Source organism: Anser brachyrhynchus (genome assembly GCF_964034855.1).
Source record: "Anser brachyrhynchus genome assembly, chromosome: 3".
Taxonomy (NCBI): Eukaryota; Metazoa; Chordata; class Aves; order Anseriformes; family Anatidae; genus Anser; species Anser brachyrhynchus.
In genome coordinates this window covers 36,073,347-36,090,103 of record NC_137696.1, presented here as the reverse complement: position 1 = coordinate 36,090,103, position 16,757 = coordinate 36,073,347, and the positions used below count along the sequence as shown (strand labels likewise).

The 16,757-nt window shown below is 33.8% G+C and overlaps 1 protein-coding gene across 2 annotated transcripts in view; it reads right to left on the bottom strand.

The window, feature by feature from the left end:
- KIF6 (kinesin family member 6) overlaps nt 1-16,757 on the bottom strand; it is a 174,151-nt gene that overhangs the window by 132,235 nt on the left and 25,159 nt on the right. For both annotated transcript variants that reach the window (XM_080585370.1, XM_080585369.1), the window contains exons 5-6: nt 15,716-15,825; nt 6,059-6,188 (exon numbers count right to left, since the gene is read on the bottom strand). In XM_080585370.1, coding sequence (XP_080441496.1) covers nt 6,059-6,188; nt 15,716-15,825 — 240 coding nt within the window. The remainder of the gene's footprint in view (nt 1-6,058; nt 6,189-15,715; nt 15,826-16,757) is intronic.

The window sequence follows — 16,757 nt, the reverse complement described above, 5'->3', positions numbered from 1 at the left end:
TTGCAGTCATATATGCAACTTCTATCACCATTCAGCTGTTCAGAAAGTTTGAAAACTGAAAAAAAGAATAAATAAATACATCTTCTGGACAGTGTCTCACAGTCTAGTAAAAGGTTCCCTTGGTGGCTTTGGAGTTCATTTTGGCTTTGTTAGAAGTATTCTAAACATATGTATATGAAATCATCTTCAAGCTAATTTGATGCGATGAAGGAAAAAAAAGAAGGGAGCGGTCTGGCTTTCAGCAGATGGTTGCTATTGTGAAAGCTATATATAGAATAACAGATGAGCTGCAGTTACTTACAAAGAAATAATTTTTTCCAGGAATTCTGTGACATCATAAGCCACATAAGCAGACTTCAGATTCTTTGTGATATCACGTGAAAAATACAAAGGAATTAATGCCAGGTCATCTGTTGCTGCCCATTTCTAGCACAGTGAAAGAGGAATCCAATAACATATCTTTCAAGATCACATTGTGGTAAAGCAACAGTGTTTGGTCTGATGTTTGAAAATACAAGAGAAATTTCAAGGACATGCAGCCTACTCTCCTTTTTTGACAAGGGCATACCTGTGTCTGCTGAGATTAAATAAGCGTATAGAAACTTTGTGACTAAAACCATTACATATATTCATACAGCAATTGCAGGAAGGTGGTTTCTAATTAAATGAAAACCTGCTGCACAGTCATATTGCAAGAAGCATCTGATTTGGATGTTTCTGTCGAGGAATAAAACCTCATGAAATGTCCAGAAATTGCTGAAACACAAGTAATCCATCTTAATCCAATTGTTATCTACCTTAAATCCAACTAAACACGGCAGGAGTTCCTCTTAATACTAGAATTTATGTACTTCCCATATCTGTTGTTTGTTGCAGCTGGTATTGCAAATGTTGTTATCACTAAGAAGAAAAGTAAGAAACAGGAGGCTACTGGCCTAAATAAAGTTCTTAATAACTGAATCCCTAAGGAGGAGGGAATTTCTTAAATAGAATGAAATGTATGAAAGGGTGTTTGAAAACAACCACTGAAAACAACAGAAGCTGCTACTACCTGGAAGAAAAATGTGTTGATTATGACTGCCAAATTCACTCAGAGAAAACACAGAAAAGAGTGCAGGACAGCTGGGACAACAAGATTTCACAGGTGATAAATGCAGTCATTCAGGCCCTATTGCAAACCATCTCAGCTTGGCTGTTTATACCGTTTCAGTGAAACCTTTTCTTCTTTGAACCAAAATATTTAGACATCAGAAGAACGTGATTTCCCTGTATGAGTGATTTAGTGACTAGCCAAGGCATAAATGAAGGAATGCTGATCCAGAATACTCCCATTTTCTTGACAGAATGTCTCAGTGAGAATGTACAAGATTTTGTTTTGAGGAATGTTTCTCCTTCCTCTTTTTTTCTTTCGAGGTTTTTGAATAAGGGCAAGTGAAAAGAGAAAGCACTGATAGCATCCAAGGCAGATATCAAACTGACTTTCTCCAGACTCAAGCTACTATCAGATGGACAGCTGCATAAAGGAGTTCTGGTATCTTTAGTCATTTTATAGGTCAGATGGTAAGAAAAGAGCTGCTGTGTACTACAAAAATGATAATTAAGCAATTTAACACAGTCTCTTTTTCTCTTTAAAATTCATTTTTATAATATTCTGATGTTTACACGTTATTGGTGTATAGTACAGGACATCAGAAGTCTCTACCAAGGCTGATGGAGCAGAGGTTCTTGTGTTGAAAAGCAGTGGGTACATGTGTCTAGTTGATATACACTCTTCAAGTTCCAACAGAACCATGCTATGTAGAAGGGTTTGTGAATTCAGGAATGGGAGGTTCCTTCCTCTGTATCTGGTAGATGATTGAGACTTTAGTATTTCTTTAGTTCCCTTTGTGATTGGTACAGTTCAAGTGCAGTGGCTCTTCAGGAGTATCTGGGTACACTCATCACAGTTGTAATTGCAAATTTATTGCTACAAAAATCAGCTTGGAAATAATTGTAATCTGACACTTCCCTGATTTCAAAACCAATACTTCATCTCTTACCTTTGCATATTTACAACAAGTAGAGTTTCCCAGTTAGGCCACGGTGACTGAGGTAGCTTTTAAAGTAATTATTATTCCCTAGTGAGAATATTATTAAACTTTACATTACAGTGTCTTTTATCCATATAAATCCCAAAGCATTTTAAGGGCTATTCAAAGCAGTATGTATGACACACTGATTGTTTTACCACACACTGAAATTAAAACACCTGTATTGAAACGGTGATGCCATTTGCTGCTGCTGATACTATAGAGCAGGTTTGCAAGGGTGGAAATGACTTGACAACTCATACCAATGAGCAGTCTCGGAAAGCAGAAAGTTGTAATTCATCTTAGAATACAGCTCTAATATAGGTAGTATACTTTCTTGGCAAAAGTGTCATTTTATCTGGTATGTTCATGTGTTCAAAATCTGTTTTTCATATTTCATCCAAGAAACAATGCAAACACTACCAGTGACTCTCTAAATATATTCATGAGGATAATAATGGACAGTAAAAAAAAAAGAGGGGGGCGATTTAGTTCAATTCAGAGGTCACAAGTCAGTCCCCACCACTATCTTTAAATGTTTAAAAATTTTATTCTTTATTGAAAAAAAAACATATTTAAACATTGCCAAAATCTTACTGCTTTTCCCATGTGTACTTCAAATATTTTAAATGATGGAACAAATGCTATGTAGCATGCACTGTCTTCCAAATTTAAACAATGGAGAATTATAGTTATAAAACCACGCTGTAAAATATTTCCTTCCTCACTAAAGTGAAGTAATTTTTCACTAGAGGAAAAACAAATGCTAAGAGTACACACAACTGCAGTTTTCAGAAATATCAATCTCACAAAGATTTTACAGTTCTGAAATTAATGCATGCCCTTGGGAGGCTACTGTCTCTACCTTACTCTATTTTAAGAGAAATACTAGAAAAGTACTATCAAATAACTAAATCAAATAGGTTCAGCGTATTACTTCAAAGGACAGTGATCACAAGTGCTTCTAGTCACAAGAATTTAGAAATAAACACTTGAGATGAAGGCATATTAATAGTACATATACAAAAATAATTTGCAAACACTACTGAAATGTACGTAAGCTTTTTCAGACACTGTTGCTACCGCCAGTGCCATATATGCAAATTAGATGTTGAAATCCCTTGTTTGCATATATTTGAGCTAACTAAATCGTAAAGTTGGCTTAAAAATCAAAATATGAGAAATAAATTGACTCGTTTTTACAACCTGTTGCTAAGATTCTTATGCATTCAAATGTAATAAGAGACTGTTTTTCATGGGAAAACAAACAAAAAATAGCCTATACAATTGGAAGTGCTGCCAACAATCAGTTTCTGTTTGTCCTCTTCTCATTTCTCCCTGGCAAAATATAAGAGACAAAAATTTCCTATTTGGATTTTTATATTATGAAGTGTTTACGCATTTGTGTCTCTCATTTTCATTTACACAGTGTGTAGCACACATCTAAACTGGAGCCAAGGATTGGTCCCATACTGGCCTATAAACCAATTTTCCACAAATTAGACTAGATTCTTCTTTTTTCCTTCTTATTACCTATATGGTTACATGTGGAAAAGAAGTTTTCTGCTACAAATATTCCCTTAGGTTCCGACACGTAATGTATGTTTTCAAAATTACGATCATTTTTTCATGTTAGCACAGTTAGACTTGAGGGCAAAATGCAGCCCTCAACCCAAAAGTTAGACTCCACTAGCAGAGGCATTTAAGAAATTAAATAGTCATTCCTATTTTCAAAACAGTCCTGCAACTTTTCAAAGGAGGATTATATCAGGGATAAAGTATTAGACGGTAATTTTAGAGACTGATGTTCTGCCACAGTTTTCCTATGTGATCCACGACAGTTTTTCCATACCTAAACTCATCATAAAAAAAAAAAGACGAATCAAACATAGTTTTACTTATTTTTCTATTTAGGTTAATTCATCTTAAGTCTTTTAAAGCTTAGTGAAATAGGGTCTTCGTCATTTTTGAGGTCAGGAAATGTTATCATAATTCAATTAAGTTTTAAAAATATGGAACTCTGGAGAAGTTATGTTTGATGTCATAAACTTTCTTTTTTAGACCTCCACATTAACCCCTCATTTCTGAGAACACTTTTTTCATTCTTTTAAGTGATATTATAAACTGCTGCACTCACCTAAACCCAAAAAGGCCAAGTGATAACAGGCAATACATGTTGTAGTGCCTAAGAAAAAGCACCACTCAGAAACCTCTCTGAACTGTGCTGAAATGTACCTGCTCTTATTACAAAGGTAGTTATCTCACACATTGTTCCTAAGTAAAACTTCTAAAGAGAAATCCGAACTTACAAAAGCAGCAAAAGTGACAACAGCATAACATTTGCTAACCCTCCAATCAGTGAATCCTTTGTTACTGGGGTTCCACAGCAACTGCTTAACTCTCTTTTTGTTTAGTCCCATTTTTCAACACATTCTCATGTGTATTTTTTTTTCCTAGCAAGAATTAGCATGCCTCAATTAAAATTATGAAGTTGTAAATTCAAAAATAAAATTCTGTTAAGAAAAATCTCCTTTATTAAGTCATTGAATTGTGTGTCATAAGAGATTTGATGATAAAAATTTTCTAAGGATAAAACAGCATCTGGGTGAAAATCATGCAAAAAAAACACAATACAACAGAAGTTATTAAATATAAAAAGCATAATACAAGCTAATGAAGATTAGGATAATTAGTTCACTTGATCTGACTTAAGCTCTTCTACATATATAGTGGTGCTGGCCATACTCAAAACAAGGAACTGGAACAGATACATCTTTGGTCTGACCTGCTAAGAATATTCTCCTCATTTTACTTCATCTTGACCTTTACAAACTTACCGTTTTCATTAGTCCTGCTACTTGTTCCTGACTTTTAATGTTGGGGATATATTTTCTCTTTTGCCCACACCTTGCAAATATGTAACACAATTGCCCTTTACAATCACTGATTTATGAACCTGTCAGCCAACAGAATACTATTCTTTAAATATTCATTTTCATATGCAGCTCAACTAAACTGAACTGAGAGTTCCTGAATATCTTGATGCAATGTACTTTCTTTTTATGTTTTCATTACCAACTATCATGACAGGTTTTCAGACATCTGAAGAACAAATCAACACCTTGCTTATTTACATTTTGCATTGAAATGCATCTTGCCCTGTGCCCAGGTGTGCATTGGCAGCCCCTAGGAACACAGAGCTACCTGACTCCTTCCGTTGCTTTGAATTTCTTCCTCTTCATTGATTTATTATGCATCTCTTTGGTCAGAGAAAGGGGGGAAAAAACTTCTAAAAAATATTTCTAAAATACAATTAGCTGTACTATAGTAAAGTCATGTTAACAGTGCCCGCATTATATAATACACTTCTAATGTTTACATTCAATTTCCAAACATGAAGATATGAAAACAGCCCTACAGATTTATTCGTTACATATGGAAACAACTTACTTGAATTTTCCAGAATGAGCAAAAACACCCTTGTCTTCGCGTATTGGCAAATACTTACTTTGAATGTGCAACACAGTGCCATTTGTTTCTCTACACATGACACCACATGTTAATGCAATGTGAAGAAGAAAGAGAAGATGGCCAACTGTTACTGTAACTGTTTCAAAGGCAATCCAGTACGTCTGTGGGAAAGTCTTAAAATGCTTCCTAAGACTTTTCTACAAATCTGTATGTGTGGTGACACATGTTGTATTCAAAAAAGTCAGTCCGTGTTTTATGAGAAAAACATTTTTGTTTTACTTATTTTAATTGCAGTAAATTATTTCGTCAATGACCACCATACAGATTCACTAAGGAAAAACAAAGCCCTTTGCAAAGTGAAAGCAATAATCAGAGAAATGTTTATTTAATTTCACTGTGGAAATACTCTCCCAAAATAGCAATTTACACATTTATCTCTGAGGATTTCCAAAATAGTATCTCTTGTGGAGATGTTTATAACTGTTATAACAAGTAACACTTGTAGCAGCAGTTCCTACCTCTGCAATCATTCTGTTGGTGTCTCCCAAGAAGAGCAGGTTTAAAGCTTCCTCTTCATTGTTTGCTTGCTGAAGAGACAAGTTTTTCAGATGAACGTTCTGGTCAGGGTCTTCCATTATTGTCACTTTTCTACATGAAAAAAAAGGAGAAAAACTAGAACTGTTGCAAGATGATCTTTGTTCTACACTTTCATTTTGATTGCACTTAAAAGGTGACATCTAAAACCCTCAAACAATCATAAAAAAAACGCCCTAAAAGAAATGTTGATTTTTTTTTCTAATTCTCTGTTACCTCCTTTTTATTCCTTTATTATAAGCCTCCACATAGAATAGGAAAATATAAAACTTGTACATATTACAGAAGACCTTGGGACTGTTTTGGTGAGATCTCCAGAGGAAGGTGTTAGATGAACCAGCACAAACAAATAATAAGTAGGGGCTTGTCTGCCATTGCCACAGCTATCAAGCACAAATGATACATAAACCATAACATGATCTCGATGAACAAACAGACATGGAATATTTCAGAATCAACACACCTGTAGCCAATATGTTTCTAATAACTTCACATTTGTCAGGATTGTTTCTTTTCATTTTTCTTTGTTAATAATTACAAGTGTAAATAATCCCTTTAATTAAAAGCAAACAAAAACAGAATGGTTTTACTTATTACTACTGAGGCTAGGAACAATATTAGTTATACTTCTTTAAACCTTACATTTCAGAAAAAAGAAGTTAAATGGAAGCGTCAAGGACACGGCAAAAACTTCAGGAGCACTATTTACGGGAACTCTTTTTCACTATTCTAAACAGCCTTTTTTACGTAAGAAATTTTTCTTTTAATCATATAAGTGAAAGTTAAACTTTATTGCCTTTGCTGAGTAGTTATGAGGGTCTCCTCAGTCAGAACAGTCCACAGTATTCAGCAGGGAAGCCAACTAGTTGTATCATTGAATTTGGAAAACTCCCAGAGTGAAGACTCTGTTAAAAACGAAATTCACTAATGAACTCTGAAGATGATTGACATGAATCCGTCAAGGTGAATTACACGTTCTGATTTCCTGTGTCTGGAAGGGTTTCTGCAACATTCACATGAATTGTTCTGCTGGCACATAAAGTGGCAGAAATATAGGAAAAACAGCTTGCCCCACCAGAAAAGCTTTAATGTGTTCACCAGCCTATATTCTACTGCATTTTAGATTTCTGAAGAACTTCAGGAATATTATCTCAGGATTCTACTGAGCCCAAACCACATGGTATTTTGTCTTTCACCAAAAACTCTTAATTGCATAAAGCAATTAATCTCATGTGCGCATGAGTTCACAGAGCACATCACTACAAGCAATCTAAGCAAGAAGCTTAGGTGCTTAGGGGCATGGTTTAATGTTGGATTTGCTGATCTTAAGGGTCTTTTCCAACCTAAATAATCCTGTGATTCTATGAACTTAAAACAAGGAAATAGGAACTTTTGTAGGTGTTGAAAGTCTTTTTTTTTAAGATCTTTTTCTGTGAGCAGTGATAAAAGATCAACAGCAAAAAAAAAAAAAAAAACAAAAAAAAACGAAGCCAACACTTTTTAGATTTTTATATATACATATATATAAAAGTTCATACATATTACATATTACTCAAGGTTAACCACAAGAGGGAGTATAGGCCTTGAGTTTTTACCTCTAGATCATTCTTGCATGTTAATTACTCCATGCTGCTTCAAAAACACACAGGTTTGGTTTTGTTCTGGTTTGTTTGTCTTGTTTCCAAGATTTGCAGAAACAATTAAACAGCATTCCATAATATTACCCTTAAGTATTATAGAAATCATTTACCCTCTGATGGTCAAAACATTGGAGTGGATATACAGAAATAATTTGAACTCTTTGCAATACACTCACTAATTTCCAGAGAAAAACACACATAAGGGTAGACACAATGCTCCTATAGTAGTCATAACAATTGTTTTTCCAAGAACAATTGCTTCTGCTTATAGACTTATTTTTGTGTTCTAGGAAAAGACAACCCTAGTACAGTTGTGAAAACCTGCTTCCCCCATTCAGAGCATAAACTGAAAAGCATAATTTCGCTTAACAATGTTTTGATAAGGTCAAGTTGTATTCTGTTCTCATTCCATCTGTGCATGCATCACACACTAAAGCCCAGAGTAGTTTTGATTAAAATACAATGCCTTGACTAATTTTAATGTTTTGATATTGCATGGTGAGAATCATCTATCTTTTTATAATTTAGGAAAGCAATGTTGTATTATTTTGCACATTTGGGATAGTATTTAAAATCCTAAGGACCTTTTCAGACTACATTTTGAACAATGGTTATAAATAATTTCCAGACAATGAAGATTTTAGCTTGGACAAAAAGCCTTGGAGGATTATTACACCAAAAAGGAAACAGTGGGGAGATCACAAATCCTTGACAACTTCCTATACAGTGGCCTTTCAGCTATTAGGATTTTCAGATGGAAGTCCAAATTTGCACATCTTGAGAAGCATCTGTCAAAACTCTCTCTAAAAGCAAAATTCCAAAACAAAAATTATTTATTTTATTGTGCTATAAAGTTACTGTTTAATATGATCATAGAATTTTATAGAACTTTCTGTATAATAATGAAATGTTTAAATTTCATAGCCCTAACTTGGATCTTGGTGTGGAAAACCTCTGTTAAGTTATCCATAATGACTGAAAGAAGGCAGAGACAAGGTTTTGTTTTCTTTATAAACAATCTTTTTCCATTTAGCTTAATGAATGGAATTTGTAGCTGACTAGAAAACCTGTAGGATGGGAACAGCCTTTTTTATTTATTAACTAGGGCCCTTTCCTGCATCAGCTGAGCTCCCATTAATGCAAGAGAGCCTTACACATTGAATGCCTTCGTCTATGAAATTCCTGTTACTGGCGAACTATGAGGTTAATGTTTCCTTTAGCTAATTAATAACATCTAATTAATTTATGTAATATAAATAAAAATTAAACCTTTTGGAAAAAAATTACAATTTTTCCCATGATTATATCTGTCTTTAGGACTTAGAACTGAAGAAATCTAAAATAATATCAAAAACTTTATAAATATTTAAAAATGAATGGTTTAGGTAAATCATATATTAGGATATTTACCTTTGACAATAATAACTAGCAGAATATACTGATACTACCTTGGCATAACAGGTGACTATACAGACAGTAATAAATGTAGGAAAAGGATAAAAAAGAAAAACAGCAAGAATGCATCTTGGAGTCTGTCCAGCACAACAGAATAAAGTAATGGATAGCTAGTCTATGTGAAAAGTTTGAAGGAGATTTAGGTTTTAAGAATGGCCAAGTTCATCATTTTACATAGCATCAAAAAAGTAAAAATAAGAAAATCAGAACTATTGTTGCCTTTATACCACATCAGAGGATAAAATCTGACAAAATCCTCTGATGTGTTATTCAAGAGGTAAGGTTACAGAGTTATTCAGCCATCAACACAGCTTTCAATAGCAAAGATTTGATTTTCCATTTAAATACAGACCTAAAGCCTAATCTGCATTGCATATGAGACATGACAGAACTACAAGATAACTAAGTATTGGTGAGGGCTGTTGTAACACATCATCTTGTGATAGGAAAACCTTCCCACTGTCTCCAACGACTTCTGCTTCTGAGACAAGAAAAACATTGCTCTGTACTTCATGGACATAGAAGTGTATTGATCCTTACCAAGACACCATCGCACATTTAGGAGTTATTGATCCACGCAACAGTTGACCTAAGCAGACGCAGGCCTGTGTTGGGATGCACAAGTTCAGTGGCTGCAGGGTGAATTCAGCCAGCTCATTTTAACACCATAGCCTGCAGGCAGCTCCAACCTGGGACCCGTGCTTGCAACACCTGTCTGGCCTTGCCTTCACCAAGAAGTGCAGCAAGATGTTCTCATGAGAACGTCCTTTAGGAGTGGAGTTGTTTTCTTGTAAGAAAACAGTGTAATTGCTCAAGCGACCAGAAGGGAGAGCTTCTCTCCGTGCACTCTGCGCAGCGCGTTGTGGAAAATCCATTCTGGCTCCATTCAATGCTGCACGAACTGAGGGTGCCCAGCATCTAGAGGGATGTTCTCACTGTCAACATTCCTCTCCTCATCCTGTCTTATTAAAGCAGTGACCTTACTAAGCCATTTGTTCTCAGGTCTTTCTTACTGAGATCCAGAAAGAACCCTGCGACCCCCCTTTCTCTCCTGCCGCCTGGCTCACTGCAGAACAAGTTGTTAGAATTAGGAAATACAATTGGTGGCTCACACACAAACAAGATAGATAAGATCTGTTAGAATTTGTGGGCAGCTGCAATAATATCATTCCTAATAAAGTGTTAGTTGAATAAAATACTTTCATATTTAAAAGTAAATTTGTCTGAAAGAACACAGCAATAATTTCAGAGGAATTACTTCACTCAGATGACTTAGATAAGTCACCTCTGAAACTTTTCACTGACTTCTCCCTACTGGTTTTGAGGAAACAAATCATAAATCATTAAAAAACCAAACACACCACACCAAAATGTGAATGAGAATAAACAATATGTAATGTATGCTAAAAGCATACATTATAAAGCGTAAAGCATACATTACATACATTAAATACATACATAGCATACATAGAGCATACATTACATACAGACCCATTTAAAGTGTAACTTGAACTGTAGTGAACAACACAATCTTTGAAGAACTGATTCAGAACAGTTGTCTGCTCTCTCTTCATTAACAAACAGAAAAACTTTACTTTTCAAACCTGAATATTCTCCTAATCTTTAAGTATTTGGTAGTAACACTTACAATGAGGTCTCTTCATTTTAAAGGAATGTATTTCATATGAAAACAGTGAGCTTGTATTATCATCAACCTCAGAAATTTTATAACACCAGTATTTCTCAGAACACTGAAAATTACAGTTCTTGCAGATCTACATATGGGTGGTGGCCAGTCTCTAGGTTATGTGGTTGGCATGTTCACTTCAGAGGAGGAGGGCTGACAAACACTGTTGAATCTAGAGCACGGAGATAGGCAACAGGTATATTGGCATTAAAAATCAGACTGAATAAAATATATAATTTTTCCCATATGTAGGAAATGATTCCTTTAGCCTTTTGTTGTTGTTTTGTTAAGCAGCACAGGAATTGTTACACTAGGTGGCTTAGCTTTAGATGTCAGAAATTTAGAAACTCTTCAGGCCCTTAGGGGGCAGTGCAGAAATAGAAGAAATAGAAGAGTACAAATTCACCTGAGGTTGTTAACCAATATTCAGTCAACCAATATTCAGTTACAGATTTTTTAAAAATAAAAATATTTTAGACTGACTCCATGCAACACAACAGTGCTACATGTTACCAATACATAGTGATATGGATGTCATTACTGATGTTTGATGAAGTTAACTGGTTAATAGCTTAAAGTGTCTGTTCTATGGAATTGAGTTCACTTAATCTATAGTTCAAAAAGCTTAATTTTTCTACAGCATAAACTGGAGATGGATTTTCAAAGGATTCAATATAAACTAACTGGGTTTTTGTTTCGTTGGTTGTGGTTTTTGTTGTTGTTGGTGGTGGTGGTGGTAGTGGTGCTGGTTTATTTTGGGGGTTTCTTTGGTTAGCTCAAAAACCACCCAACCAAACATCAGATGAAATCTTATACCTTCCTGGATCAAAGGTGACTTTAAAGAATTTTGACACACAAACGGGGAAAACACGTATGCTGGCTGGCAGTTTAGATCACATTTTCATCTGCCCACATCACTCCTGATTAACAGTTGTCCAATCTCCTTGGGAAGTAGCTTGTCAACTACCACAGTTTATGGACTGATATTTTAAGATAAACAAGCACTATTTTTAGCTGGTCTTCTAACACAATAGTGTTGCCTGTCCTAGTCTGGACAGGTAGAAACAGTAACCTGTTAGTTGTCCTGATTTAATCTATGACTATTGGTTTTACAACCCCAGTCATTATTTCTATATTATTATCTAGTGCCAGGAAAATTTTTAGTTCTTAACAGATAATACAAACTATTTCAGAAGAATTTGTACTGATGGGTCATAACTGAAGTGAAATTGGTTTAATTCAGTATCATGGAGCTATATAACTCACTAATACTCTGTACAATGGGGAACCTGTTAGAGGAGAAACCTTCTTGTAAAGTCTTAGAGCAAATGAGGAGCTTCAGAAAATTTTCCCTAATTTGAACAGTCCTGCAAATCTTTTATAAAAACAAGAGATGGCAGTAAGAATTCAAAGTCTTCTACCAGCTGTATTTCATAATAGTAGTATTATAATTGTTTTCAAACATGTAAAAAGAATAATTTCTATTTTCTTGTATAAGCATGAGAATGGGATTGTCTATATTAAAGTAATTTTTTGCATTCTAACAAATAAGTTACTTCAAGTGAGTCTGCAGCTGAATAAGCTGTGTTTTAGCTACAGCTTTCAGCGAAGTTAAAACACTGCCAGCTTTGTATAAGAAAAACAAGTTACAATTGTAAATACACCAAGTATTAGGGTATTTCAAAATGTATCTCTATGGACTACATGTATCATCATTACAACTAAACATTAAGAAAACTTTTTTTTTCCTCTTGTAGAACTGAAAGTTTACTAGGGTTTCAAAACCAAATTCCATTGAAATATAAATATATGTATATATTAGAAACATGATTACATTAAATCTCATTAATGAGCCTGTCCTATGAACCGCCTTCCTTTTGTAAACTGAACAGATTTACACTGAAGCACATAAACATATTCTTATTTTAAAGACTGTAAAGTTTTTCCACATACATAAACCTGTGATATATAGTGATTATTGTACATTTAAATTACATTGAATCTAGAGATTGCAGGACTCCAAGGGAAAAAAAAAAATCTCTTCAGTGTAGGTACATACAGAGACATATATACTTATTCACATAACTCTGTGTGTATATAGAGAGATATATAAATTATATCCACACATTTGTCAGAATTTGTTTTCAGAGAAACAGTGATTTTGTGCGAAAGCCTCTTTTCTTTTCATCTGGAAGACTAATTAAATGATTACTCTAATTAAATGATTAAGCATTGTTAGGATGAAAAATTTATTAGACTAGAAAAGGCACAAAGGGTGGCTACACACAAAACACCGACATCAGGATCTGGTATTTCAAAACTAATCATGCAATGATTAGACGCTATGGACTTTTTTTTTTTATTATCCAACTTCTCCTTAAACTTCAATTTTCACGCCTTTTCAATTTTCACACCTTTTTTTTCCAAGTACTATCAATGAATCTATTGTGCAATTTTCATAATGTACTTCTATAACATGAATGTCATCACATGACACGTTCAAACCAATGTGCTTATTCTTACCATTGAACTGAGAAGTAATATAAATTCATTAAGATGGAGCTCGAGAGAAGTAGCTACCTTTAATGCACATTGCATCCATCTTCCTTTGCAAGAATGCAGATAACAAGAGTATTCCAAAAGAATCTGCATACCTTACTAAGCTAAGAAATCTTTTCCTTACTTTTTTTTCCATCTTATATACTTGGGAGAATACCAGCAGACTGCTAATATTTATACAACCATAGAAAAAATGCATTTGGCTTTTTATGGTGCTTAAAAACTTGATGATCCGCTGTGGAGTTCAACAGGAAATTATGCATAATATGAACCTTCTAAAGTACCATAAACATAAGTTTTTTAATATTCTCACTAAGTATGTGCTTTCAAACAAACTTGAGTAAATTAGATTCTTCTGTACTTTGCTTACTACCAGTAAAATTCTAAAAGGTCTTAAACACATAAAATGCTCAGAAAAATGAAATATATATTCAGGTAATAAACACTTGATACATTTTAAAGTCTGTATAACTACTATTTACTTTGCCATTTACAAGAAATTATCCAAGTAGCTAAAATATAGTTAACTATGTAACTACCCTTCCATGCAATTTGTACTTCCATTTTAGCTCAGACTGCTACTATATATTTTCAAATTTTAATCCCTAAATTAACTTAAAAAATAAACAAAAATACTTTAAATACTTTTACACAATGTAAAACATAAGCGAAGGTGTAGTTTTAGTACATTACATGTATCTTTTGACAACTGATATACAGAAATGAATGACCATAGATAGTAAATCCATAAAGCATTTATTAACAGTAATCATCCTGTAGAGAAAATTATCTCATTAATACTATTATGCACACTGTTTTCAGGTAATTATGATTATCCCAGTGTGCTTTATTGCAAATACACAACCAAACTTTTTCCTCAACTTTTCCTTTTTTAAAATAGTCTGAGATGTAACAAGGAGCTATTCTTTAGCATAATTGAATCACCATACATAAAGCAATTTTGATATTCAAAAATTCATGAGTAGTAATAAATCTTCAGAATCTAGTTTTAAAAAATGATTTATATTTTCTTGGGCAAGTAACCCCAAAGAATTGTTTCAAATAAAGTTGTGATTAAATTAATCAAATTTAGTTTAATTCAATTTAATAATTTCAATTTAATAAAATGAATAAATTGAAGGAGTTCAAATAAAATATGACAAAAATAAGTTAAATTAATAATTTAATAAATCTGAATAATTTAATAGCATGAACTTTTATAAGCTGCATAAAAGTATAACAGACTAGTATTACAGTATTACAACAATTCTGGAGCTTTTGGGTGGAATATATTATATATGCATATATTAGAAATGAGTTTAATATGTTAATAACGTAATTAGTTCTTATGACACAAAATTCCATTGATTTTCTGTTATTGGTCCATTGGCAGTTCTCGGTACACTTCCTGCTCTTGTATCAGCAGTGATTAAATTGTTATTTACGTATTTCAGTCATCATCATGCTGAGCAAGAAAGTTTATGGTTCTCAGCATTATTTCAGGGCATTTGCAAATGCAAGTAGTCAACAAGTCACTTATTTATACTATTTACTATTTGCTGAGTTATTTTAAGAATAACACAGGTTATAAATTTTTCTTAGAGACTTAGAGAGTAAGTTTTGAGTTTCCTATAAAGTGTAAGGTCTTTAACCTTGCTGTTCATACATGTTGATGACCCACCAAGCTTTATTTACTGCCCTAATCCAAGTACTGGTAAGTGCTGGCATCTTGTCAATGGAAACTGTTGTAACAATCATCCATCCTGAAGTAAATATAATGTCTTTTGGAGTTCCCTTTGCCCTTTCCCATCTATTACCTACCTTATTTCATAACTGCTCAATCTAGAAAAATAATTAAACTTGAAGGAAAAGGCCTGAGTATTCTTTCAAGGAAATACTCCCTTTTATACGTCTCCACAGCACACACACAAATGAATACCACATAAAGGGAAAGGATGTCATGAGAAAGCACCTCTTGTTTCCAATGGCTGCCATAGATCTCTTCTGCATAATATCAACTTTTTTTTTTTTTTTAAAGTTTTACCTTCACTTACTGCAATTTACATACAAAATAACGAACTTTAGATAGTGTTGATAAAAATGAAAAAAAATAAAGTATTTTGAGTTAATTAACACAGGGAGAAGTAGCACAGTTTCAAAAATAAAATCCCCAAACAATGCAACAGGGCATCTAATTTCTGTTGTTACTGTTCTTGCTGATTCTCTGCTGTGTCACTTACGGCAAATCTTCCAATCTGGAAGCTTCATGTCTTGGGTCCAACAAATCATAACCACATTCATTGTAGATTTCTAAGTAGGAAACGTGGGTTGTATACATTTTGGTGTTATCCTGGATAAGAAAAGTGAAAAAAGAGGAAGAGATATAAATAGGAGCAAGAGCTAGGCCAGAGGACAAACTTCACTCTATAGCTTCTATGTTGCTTCCTTATTGTCTCTTTATTTTTCTAGGTATGGTTTACATTTTCAACTCATGATACTTATGTGTTTTCTGTTACCATGGGCATAAAAGGTGATGAAGAAAAAGAAAAATTAAAAACAAGCAACAGCAAAAAAACCCTATGCCCATGATTAGAAGCCAGTTTAGTCTGTTTAAATTTATTGGTTCCATATACATATGGAAGTCTGTATACACTTAGAACACAGCAGCCTGCTTACAGAACCATGTAACATGCCAGTTTTCACTTCTATGACAAAAAAGAATGTTATTATAAAGAGGTAAAACACTCATATTATGGGTAAAAAGACTACTCTTAAAAAAAAAAAAAGGAACAACAAGAAGAAAAAGATTTACTTAATTTAGAAGCTTCAGTGACATACTGCTTTCCACTCTCTTTATCACAACTTTTAAGTGCTGTATATGGTCAGCTGCCCTCTCCAATCCTCTTTTTTTCCTGTATAATACATTGCCAAAATACAACTTAACACAACCGTATTTCACATGCAGAATTTTCTTGTGCCCCAGAGCAAAATCCGAGCTACCTAAATCTCAAAATAATGGGATATTATTTCCAAAATAAAAGAAAATTAGTCGCTGTTTTTCAGCAGATGAAGCCATGGTGAAAGCACAGCTTTATAAAGCAATCTACTACAGTTGTTTTGCAAAATACATTGAGATACAAACTTTTCATTTCCATTCAATAGTTATTTCCTGTGTGAGTTTTTTTTATTGATAGTGACAGATCACTATTTCAAGGAATACTGTTTAAAAAGATACACTACAGATGGTTGGAAAAATGTAGTAGGAAACTGTTCAAACAGGAA